General features: G+C 48.8%; 1 protein-coding gene across 8 annotated transcripts in view; it reads left to right on the top strand.

The window, feature by feature from the left end:
• Positions 1-8,760, top strand: part of RGS8 (regulator of G protein signaling 8) — a 47,705-nt gene extending 38,945 nt beyond the window's left edge. For all 8 annotated transcript variants that reach the window (XM_043924386.1, XM_043924383.1, XM_043924380.1 and 5 more), the window contains 2 exons: positions 2,140-2,306; positions 3,764-8,760. In XM_043924386.1, coding sequence (XP_043780321.1) covers positions 2,140-2,306; positions 3,764-3,946 — 350 coding nt within the window. In that variant the 3' untranslated portion in view covers positions 3,947-8,760. The remainder of the gene's footprint in view (positions 1-2,139; positions 2,307-3,763) is intronic.
• The last annotated feature ends 2,493 nt before the right edge of the window (positions 8,761-11,253 follow it).

The raw sequence follows: 11,253 nt of genomic DNA, 5'->3' as shown, positions 1-11,253 counted from the left end.
TGGTACATATGCATGGACCTCGGCTGCTCAGGGGAGTCCATGGGTACCAGTGTGGGAATGGGGTGTGAAATGAACTGGGAGATTTCAAGTGGTGTATATATACTACTGTGTATAAAATTGGACTTCTCTGGTGGCTCAGGGATAAAGAATCTGCCTGCCAGTGCAGGAGAGGTAGGAGATGGGGGTTTGATCCCTGAGTTGGAAAGATCCCCTGGAGAAGGCAGTGGCAACCCACTCCAGTATTCTTGAGTCTGGGAAATCACATGGACAGAGGATCCTAGTAGCTAACAGTCTGTGGGGTCGCAGAGTTTGACACAATTTAGTGACTAAACAACAACATGTATAAAGTAGATAACAAGAGAACAGATTGTATAGCACTGAAATGTCTACTCAGTGCTCTGTGGAGACCTAAATGGGAAGAAAATCCATATATATATTTATGGATATAGGTGTATATGCGGCTGATTCATTTTGCTATACAGCAGAAACTAACACGGCATTGTAAAGCAACTATACTCCAATAAAAACAAACAAAAATATCTAAAAACTAAAAAAAAGAGTGAATAAAAACCTGTTAACATATGCAGAGACATTAGTTTGCCAACAAAGGTCTGTCTAGTCAAGGCTATGGTTTTTCCAGTGGTCATGTATGGCTGTGAGAGTTGGACTGTGAAGAAAGCTGAGCGCCGAAGAATTGATGCTTTTGAACTGTGGTGTTGGAGAAGACTCTTGAGAGTCCCTTAGACTGCAAGGAGATCCAACTAGTCCATCCTAAAGGAGATCAGTCCTGGGTGTTCATAGGAACGACTGATGCTGAAGCTGAAACTCCAGTACTTTGGCCACCTCATGCGAAGAGTTGACTCGTTGGAAAAGACCCTGATGCTGGGAGGGATTGGGGGCAGGAGGAGAAGGGGACGACAGAGGATGAGATGGCTGGATGGCATCACTGACTCGATGGACATGGGTTTGGGTAGACTCCGGGAGTTGGTGATGGACAGGGAGGCCTGGCGTGCTGCAATTCATGGGGTTGCAAAGAGTCGGACACGACTGAGCGACTGAACTGAACTGAACTGAACTGAACATATTGTCCTTCTAGTAAATTTTAGAAAAGAAATGAAACATTATAGCCAGAGTCATTTTTTACCAAATGCAGTCACTCCTTTATTTTCGGTTGTATCTGCCCTTTCTCTGGGGACAGATGGTAGAAGGCGATAGGTCTTATTTGATTTGAGGAGTGTGCGTTAAAGGTTAGGACACTTTATAAAAACTCTTTTAAGATGAAAACATCAGCTGAATGCATAGGCTATCAATGAATGTTGTTTCTTTCTCCAAATCTGTGTGATAATCCTGCTCATCTTATTCTGATCAGAAGCTCCATTTGGCAATATGCATGACATTAATTAAGAAAATGAAAGGATATATTAATCATTAAATCATTTGGTAGAAAAGCTATAATTGATCTCAATTAAAACATAATTTGATAGGCAAGCTCTTTTAAAATAAAGGATCCATGGAATTAATCATTAAAATATGGGACCTCAAAAGTTTTTAAAAAGAGGCTGAGAACCCCTTCCATGTAATAGGATGTTTTTACTGACTACATGGCAGTGGGGTGTTTACTTTCAGACATTTTTCTGATATTAGTAAAGGATTTGCCCTGAGGCATTCACACACCCTGACCCACCCAATTTGTCTTGTGACAGATTGTTTTTTTCAGGTTGGTTGACTTGGATAGGGCGAGAAGAATTCCATATATTACTTTGGCCTCATTAGAAACACAGGCTTGCCAGTAGACCCAGGGGACAGCCAACTCTGCGTTAGGGGACAGGCAGTGACCACTGAGGGCTGATTAGAAGTGACCAGGCCTTCCCAGAGTCATTATTCCTGTGGCATCCTAATCATTTCTCCGGAACATCCCTGTGATCCTCTAATGAGGAGCACAGCTCACCTCTGAGGGTACCTGTGTGTTTAAGAGAAGAGAATCCTCAAGAGGACGTGGAGGAGGCTCAATGTGGGCTGGACAGTGGCCTAATTAGGGCCACTCTTGCTTTCTGACTACCTTTCTTTCTTTCTTCTACAGTTCTTGAACTTAAGCCTCTTCCTATTTCTCTTCCTTTCCACACCCCTCCACATCCACAGATGGAGTGGCTGCCTTCCGCGCCTTCCTGAAGACGGAGTTCAGTGAAGAGAACCTGGAGTTCTGGTTGGCCTGTGAGGAGTTCAAGAAGACCAGGTCAACCGCCAAACTGGTCTCCAAGGCCCATAGAATCTTTGAGGAGTTTGTGGATGTGCAGGCTCCGCGGGAGGTGTGTTGGCGGTGGGGTCTTGTCAGATCTCCATCCATAGCCCTCTGTCTTTGAAGGGGTTTGCACCAGGTTTGACGGGGACTTTCTTCTGAACTGAACCTTACTGCTCTGATGGCTCTTGATGAAAAAAGGGATCACTTTTAAGGTGCAGAGCCCAGGGATTCTATAAAAAGGAGCTCTATTAGGAGTATTCTAGCTGTCTGTCAGTTAACTATGTGCCAGCAGGAACTGTGTTTCTATAGGGATTCTGCAAGATAGATGCCAATAAATCCGTGTTAGTTTTCCTAGAGGAAGGCAGCATGGTTTGATGGAATGAGCATGTACTTTGGAATCTTGTTGCAACATTAGCTCCACCACTTACTTGCTATGTGATCTTGGTCAACTTACCCTGTTTCTCTGAATCACATTTTCCCCAGTGTAAAAGGGTACAATATCACCTCCCTTTCAAAACCACTATGAGTATTAGGGGTAATACACCTAGCCAATATTTGCCATTGCTTAGTAATGAGTAATTACAGTCACTTATATTATTTTATGGTCATTTATTATAATTACTTATAACAGTAATATGAATTTCTCTGTACTGCTATTCTGAGTTATAAAACAGGGTTTTACCTGGGAGGGTTTTATAGAAGAAAAATATTTGCTGTCTCTGAATTTAGATGCATTATGTACGTAGAACTCTTCAATTATGCTTTGACTTGCGACTCAGGACATCTTTGGCCAATGGCCAGAATACAGCAGGCTTCTTATAATTGTTGGTTGGATGAGAGATGTACATTCTTAACATAGTCTTTCTCCCCAGGGCATTTGTTTCCTTAGTAGCTGAGAAAGGACAAACAGGCAAATTTACTTTAGGGAACCCATATTAATGCTAGTCTCTGGTTTAACTCTTGACCTGACATTGGGAAGACCTCTGGATTGAGTGTTGAGTAATTTGGGTTTTTTTACCTTGACTGTTACTAATTTTCCATAGTACATTAGACCAGCTTTTTTTCTTTTTCTTTTCCTTTTTTTTTTAAGGTTACACATTAAATTTTAATAGCACCAGGGAATAAAAGTGGGGAGGTGAGTGGGAAAAGACAGTGCTCAGTCACTCAGTTGTGTCCGCTCTTTGTGACCCCATGGACTATAGTTAGCCCGCCAGGCTCCTCTGCCAATGGAATTTTCCAGGCCAGAATACTGGAGTGGGCTGCCATATCCTAATTCATAGACCAGCTTTTTGATATCTCATTTCTTCAGTATCTTTATAAATTGGGATGAAGAATATCTGGTCTTCAGACCTTACAGGACTCTTCCTGGGATCAAAAGGGATGACTTTCATGAAAGCAGTGTAAAAAGTATGGATAACCTTAACGTATTTAAGATGCTGTCATGAATAATTATTAAGTAGGACCAGCTACCAGATGCCTTGGCCCTTGAGGGCCTATGATGATGTTCTCTGCTTCTGTCTCCAGGTAAACATAGACTTCCAGACCCGAGAAGCCACGAGGAAGAACATGCAAGAGCCATCCCTGACTTGTTTTGACCAAGCCCAGGGCAAAGTACACAGTCTCATGGAGAAAGACTCTTACCCCCGGTTCCTGAGGTCCAAAATGTACTTAGATTTGCTGTCCCAAAGCCAGAGGCGGCTCAGTTAGAACTCAGATGGGGACTCTTGGAGATCACCGGCTTCCCCCTCCCCTTGCTGCCAAGACCATATTCTAATGTGAAGTGTCATAGGTGTTCAAAAGCAGTGGCGATTAGGTTGGGAGGCCAGGAGTAAGGAACGGATGAAGGGCCATTCCAAAGTCTGATCCAGCCACCAGAGCTCGGACTCTGTCCTATCCCCTTTACCCATGTTTGTGTTTTGGTTAGTGGTAGTACATTGTCCCCTTCTCTGGGTTGGCAACTTGCCTTTCATAAGGCCTTGGGTCATCTCCACCAAGAAGGGAGATTTGCTGCGCTGGGCTAATCTGTAAATAACACAAATGCAGTTTCTACCACTTCCACACGCTCCTCATTTAGGATTCCCAACTCTCGAACTTGTCCTAGACCCCTGTGAGGAAGGGCTAGAAGACTCTGGATCACATTTGTGATTTGCTGTTATGATGTAATGGCCAGTCCTGGGTGCTGAGACCTCAGTGGTATCTGGGGTTCTCAACACTGTCACTGACAGGTGGTCTCTGAGGAAAGGGACAAACTCCATGGAGTTGGCTATTTCTTCCATTTCCATAGGACCAGTATGAAAGGCTGTGATCACTGCCCATCTCAACCTAGGAAATTCACAAGACTCCTATACACTTGCAAATCCAGGAAGGATCTTGGGAGACGTCCTTCATCATGTCTGATGTAGATGAGCTGCTATTGAGAAATAGACAGCCTGCAAGTCTTCCTCAGTTCTGCCAAGAAGTTTTCCAGAAGTTGAATGAACAGGGAATGTAGCACCAGTAGACTTTTGGGCAGTGGGGCACCATATAACCTCTCTGTTGCTTAATGTACGCTCTGCCCTCACCTCCCTGTGGCATCACACATCATTGGCCCCATAGAATGATGGACGGCTTGGTAAATGGAGGTGAATTCCCTTAGCACGGACAGCTCTCACGTGCCTAATACTTTCCCTGTCTCTCCCTCTTTCCCCCCCTCCATGCAGGTCATGTAATTCTGATGGGGGAGAATGGGAACTTAGGCTGTCACTCTCTTTCCAGCTTGCTTCCTGAGAGCATGCTTTCTTAGAAAGGTCCCTCTCATGAGGGCCATCTTGGCTGATCAGCAGCTTCCTTCTTGATGTTTTGGGACTGAACATGGAAGCGAAAGTGAGACTGAGAAGATCACTGTGAACATCTGCTTTATGGAGAACCTTCCTTCAAGATGACTTCATGGTACCCTGGCACTGCTCTTGGAAGTACATCAGGACACTCTTCCTTGGGTGGTGAGTGAGATGCAGGAAACCTTTTTCCAGCTGCCCAGGAAGAAGCTGACTTTGGTCCAAGACTGTGGTGCCAGGGAGATGAAGCCTCAGCAGAGAGACCAGATAGTGGAAGAGGAGCCTGGGAGATGCTGGTCTCCTGGTAGACCGAATCAGAGAGAACAGGCTGGAGGTCGATCGGGGTGATTGACAGCCGATGGATTTGGATTCACTGCAGAGTTCCAAAGCTTTCAGCTGGACTAAATGAAGCTACACAGGTGTGGGTTCTTCAGTGCAGGTGACTGAGGCCTTGGTGGAAGCTGTCTCCTCCTGGGGGAAGGATGGGCCTCTTTAAATGTGAGGGTGTTCCACATTTGCGTTCTCGTCCAGCAGCTTCATGAATCTCTTCCTTCCTCAGCTATAGCTGCAACAGGCCAAGAAGGCTCTTGAGTCCCACTGGCAGGGTCCGCTGCCCTGCTGTGTGTCTATGAGCATCTGTGAGTGAGGGTTGATGTGTCTGTATAAACCATCAAGGACAGAGAACACAGGACTGCTGAAGAGCCCTGCGGAATTTCACGTTCTAGGACTCTGCAGCCTCCTGTGGGTGTTCCTAGTTAGAGCGGGTAGTATTCTCCCGTCCCCACTGGTGAAAAACCATCCTTAGCTTACGCTGCCAGAATTAATTTAATGATCAAATTCTTGAACAGGGTATTTCCATCGTTGTTTACATACAAAACGTGCATCTGCTGCCAAATCTACTGTTGAACACGAAGGGCATGTAAATTGGAACAGCACAGAGTTATGGAAATGCGAAATGTTCTAAGAGGGGCCTTTTTACCACTTCCACTGTCCCTGGGAGAAAAGTCTGAACAAGAGCATTGTGCGGGGGCCTCATTTGGAGCCTAGAGTTCTTGCTAAACTATTGGTGGAAGGAAGGCAGCAGATGGTAGTGTCATGGCACCCAGTGACTTCCTCCCATGATGGGGAGGTGTGAAGGACCCAGCTTGGGTATCCTGAAATTTGACACTAAGTGAGGGTGGGTGGGCTTGTGTTTGTGTGTAGAGGAATGTGATAGCTGTGTTTATGGTACTCCCGTGGAATGTGTGTGTGTGTGTGTGTGTGTGTGAGAGAGAGAGAGAGAGAGACAATTAAGAGCACTAGACTTGTACACCACAGAGATGATCTTCCCATGGGTGGAGCTTTCCTCACACCCTTTATGTCCTGCTTCCCACAAGAGGCACAGAGCTCTCTGCTCTGATTCTACTTTCAGGCACTTTGGTCATGCCAACCCAGATTCTGGTCTGTGACTAAACAAAGAGAAATGTTTACAACATCTAGAGCAATATCCGAGCATACCTCATCCCTGACCTTCCCCATCACCCTGTCCCACACGCTCCCCTGCCCTCTTCACAAGCCCTCCTCTGCCTCGTTAGGGGGGCACTCCCAGGGGTCGCTTCTCCCATTTGCCGTCTTCCTTGGGGCCTCGTGCCGGGCTTGTGCTGTGGACTGCCTTCCAGGTGCAAGCCATGCAGTGGGCCGGGCAGAGCTGTGACATTTAAGGCTGCTCTCATCCCTGAGTGGCCTTTCAGCCCCACATGAGTATTAACCCATTTGGGGGCTGGTGTGAGATTTTCTGTTGCCCTTGCTAAACCAAATAGAACATCATCAATGACAACCCTTCAGAGCTCTGGGCACCTCTGGGGTGAGGAAGGATCCCTGAGCAGCATCTATTATGAAACCTGAGGATGTGCAGAGGTTACCCAGAAAGCCTGTTACGATTGCTAATTCCCAGCTTCCACACCCAGAGATGCTGATCTGATAGATCTGGGGTGGGATTCAAAAATCTGCATTTTTAATAAGTTCCCAGGTACGTAGTGGCCTGTGAACCATACTTTGAAAAAAGATGGTCTAAGACAGAAGCTCTCCCCCTTGGCTGTTCATTGGAATCACCCGGGGAGTTTAAAAAACCCAAACATCCAGAATCCACCCTAGAAGAGCTTGGGGTTGGAACTCAAGCATCAGTAGTTTTTAAAGCTCCACAGGTGAACCCAATATGCAGATGAGGTTGGGAAGCTGGGCCTGAGGAATGGGGGCGGGGCGGGGGGGTGGTCTCCAGCTGGTCCCAGAGGGCTAGAGCACATCCAGCCACAAACAAGCACAATAACCAGGAACCTGCCAACCCTGAATCTGACTCTTAGGGTGGCTGTCTCTGTGCCCTCTCTGACTTGCTCTTTTGAGATAAAAATATTTCTGTCCCAGCTGCATGCATGGGGTATGCCAATGGTGGGGGCTGAAGGGGTCCTCGGGGTTTTCTATGCCTCCCGGGTCTTGTTCACAGGGCTTCCTCCAAGCTTGCCTCGTGGGCTGCTTCTCTGTTTTCTGTTTGTGTTCATGCACTCATGTGCTTGCTCATTTCATGTTAGGCTGTGCCTCTGTACCCAAGGCCGTGAAACATGGGAGCTGGTCTTAGGTAGCGGGTGAGGAGCGCATGGCAGTAATAACAGTGGTAGCATGACAGTTTCAGATTTCTCAGTGGAGGGTGTCATACCCTCAGAACTGCAAGCTCTTTGAGGCTTTCTCTGCCAAGGCCGCCGTGGGGTTTGGGTTGTTGCTCTGTGCCCTCACCATTCCCTTGTTGGTCTCAAGCCGAGTGGGCAGCGGGGAAGTTCCTACTTGCTTTTCTCTCGCTCTCTGCAGAACTTGCTGCTCTGGATTAACCAAAGCTGTGAATGGCCCTCTGCCCAGCCTGCAGGCCCCAGCCGCTGGGGGCAGGCCCTGGGCGCATGTCCCGGCACAGCTGGGTGTCCAGGTGTGAGGGCAAGGTGTGAACTCACTGTGGTTGAGAGCCGGGGAAGACCGAAGAGGAAGGAGCGGGGCTGCAGGTGGGTTGAAGACAAACCACTCCTGTGGCATCTGCTTCTCCAAAAACTGGAAAGGAGAGGTGGTGAGTGGTGAGTTCAGAGGCAGGATGTCTCCCATCATTGAGAGCACCCAGACCTTTCCTGACCCCTGTCTGTGGCCACTTCCCAGCCAGGCAGAGGAGTTCACGATTTTCCATCTGAGGCTCTCCTGCAATCTGCCGAGCATCAGCCCTCTTTAAATCTGCATCCTCTGTTTTAAAAGCAGAAGAGGTGGTGAAGTCACCCCCCGGCACGGGGAGCCTGTGCCACTTCGCATGAGACTGTGAAGGAAGAAGCCAAGGGAGATGTCTTCCTGTCCCTGCGACCTCGCCGGACCATGCAATGCTGTGGTCCAAGTCGGCAGGATGGGGCCACTGGCCGTCCCAGGTGTGGGGGCTGGGTCCTGTCGATACACTGGTCCCCTTCCTGCTTCTTCCTCCCTTCTGCCCCTCAGCTCCCTTCCCTCTTCCAAGGACTGAACTGGTGGCTGGGCTTGTGTGCCCTCCAGGCGAGACAGCGTTAGCCGCTGCCGAGTCACGGGGCGCGCGCGCATCTGTAGCAGCTCATCCTCATTGAATTGTTTCATTACCGTGCAAAGTGGAATAATGTCACTCACCTCTACTATAAACAAGGCTGTGAGAACATAATAAACCGAACCCGAACACGCTGCCCTTCGCTCTCTGCCCACATTTCTGGCCAGCTGACTCTTTTGTGAGGAAATGCTTCCTGTAACACATGGACGCCCCGGGAGGGGGCACGCGGCCTCTCCCTGGCAGAGGCTGGCACGGGGCCGGCCATGAGGGAAAGCAGTGGTGTGGGTGAAAATGGGAGGGGAAGGACTTGGGATGAGTGGGGGTGGGTGGAGAGTGACTTCGGGCTGCAAGACTGGCTTTGAAACTGTGAAGTGCTATGCAAACACGAGGTGGTATTTTTATTAGTGCCACCTACTGCTTGAGAATGCAAGGAGAGAAAAAACTGAGGATAGCTTGTATATTTGTTCAGCTGGAGCTATCTGAGAATGGAGTGGGTTGATCTTGCTTATGCCTGTACTTCACTTTATACAATTGGTGTGCCCCTGAAAGGCCCAGGTGAATCATCGAATCTTCCAGAGTTACTGGTGATGGGTCCCATCGAGGGGACCCGCAGGAGAATGAGCTGGAGAACCTGCTCGCAAAAGCTCATTTTTCAGGTGCAGTGATGAGACAGAGATACAGGAAATGTTAATCATCCAGAATAATTAAAATGCACCAGAGATGGTCTGTCTTTAAAGGAAAGCTGATGTTTCTTCACAGGTGATTGCTTTGGGTTAAATGAAGAAGCCTTCTGCCTGGAAACGATCCGCCCCCACCCCGCATCCCAGTTTTGTGGACTGGCCATGAGAGCTGATGGCCCAGCTGCTGTAGATGGGAACCCTGCCCCTCGGGAGGGGGTGGGATTGACTCCTCTCTCGCCAGCTTTGCCCTGCTGGCAGCTTTCCTCCTCCTGCCTTGCCAGCTTTCCTACCCCAGTTGCCGGCTGGGGTTTCTGACCCTCTTATCCCCAGGTGGGAAAAGAGCAGGGTAGGGGGAGAGGTGAAGGAACATGGGGCTCATACGTGGTACATATGCCTCCTGGGACAGGCCCCTGTCTCTCAGAACCTAGAAGACTCAGGTGGGTCCTTCCTAGGCTCACAGGGGACCCTGTCTCTGGGGGATTCCTTCCCCGCTGCAGCTCTCCCAACTAGGGTAAATGCTTCCTCCTCTGGCTAGTGGCTTGCTTCTTCCGGGGAGGTACCCCGGTGTCTCTCTGCTGCAGTCCGTTTGTCCCTCCAGGACATCCTCTTGGACAGTCCCAGGATGACCCCATGGCTGTCTCTTTGTCTCAGAGGCCCACACCTGGCCCACTGGAAGCACCGGGCCCTCATGTGGCCCTGGAATTACAAGGCAGCAGCTGCTCTGCCTGTGCTCAGCAGCCAACGCCTCCAGCCAGCCCCCTGCTGACATTTTCTATTTTCTAGACTGGAGTCAGGTCCCCAGACATCAGGAGCCATGATCAGGCTCTCCAAGGGACCCACCGTTCTTGGGGGCAAGGCGAGAGAGAGGCGTTCAGCCCCATTTGTGTGGGGTAGGACTTAGAGTACACCCACAGCTCTCTCCAAAAACCTTCACAGATTCTCTCTAGCCCTGACCGTTTTCCCTTGGAGACAGGTTTTGAGTGCCTGCCACTGGTTCGCCACTCCCTCCCTGCAGTGTTTGCTTGATCTGCAACCCTTTGTATCTCAGATCTATCTCCTAGGCCTTGAGAGAAGTCTCTTACAGATGGGAAGCACTCAACTCTATGCCAGGCATCTGATTAACACACAGTAAATGTGGGGGCGGGGGGAAACAAAGCCCTTCTGGTCCAATTGTCTCCATCAACAAGGTGACAGCCACAGTCAGAGGGAGACAGAGCAGAGATCCTTGAGATAACACCCTCCCACAGATACATTTCTTGGTTGGGGTCTGTCCTGGTCCCCTGCCCAGGAGCTGTGGGACAAAGCCCCCCTGAAAGCTGGCGGGGAAGGGTGGAGATCCATCACGGGTGCTGTCTCCCCAACTACGACTCATTCTACAACAGAAAGGGAATGAGTCATGGGGACCACCATGACCCCGAGGCTGCAGGGGGTGAAACAAAGTCACAAGCCTGGGAGAGCTTTCTTTGATCAGGGTGTCATACACTCTTTCTCATATTTGGGGCTCTGATGCAGATTCTGAGTTTGAATCCCAGCTTTAACTCTTAGAAGTTGTGTGAGCCTAGGAAAGTTATGGCTCTGTTTTCTCATCTGTAAAATGTGCATAACAGAGCCGACCACTTGGGGCTGCTGTGAACATCATGTAAGTTAACATAGAAGAGTGTTTATTATGATGCCTGGCACATAGGAGGCACACAGTATGTGCTGTTATCTTCTCTCACACTGGGATCACCAAGGTTCTAGCCAACACCCACTTCTTGATTGAAAATGAAGCCATTCAAAGCAAATGATACAAATTCAGTGGCTCGTGTGAGTGTGCTCAGTCGCTCAGTAGTGTCTGACTCTTCGCAACTCCATGAACTGTAGCCCACTGGCTCCTCTGTCCATGGGATTTCCCAGGCAAAATATTGGAGTGGGCTGACATTTCCTGCTCCTGGGGGTCTTCCCAAC

This window comes from Cervus elaphus, chromosome 14 (genome assembly GCF_910594005.1).
Source record: "Cervus elaphus chromosome 14, mCerEla1.1, whole genome shotgun sequence".
Taxonomy (NCBI): Eukaryota; Metazoa; Chordata; class Mammalia; order Artiodactyla; family Cervidae; genus Cervus; species Cervus elaphus.
This window is presented reverse-complemented; position numbering and strand designations above follow the sequence as displayed.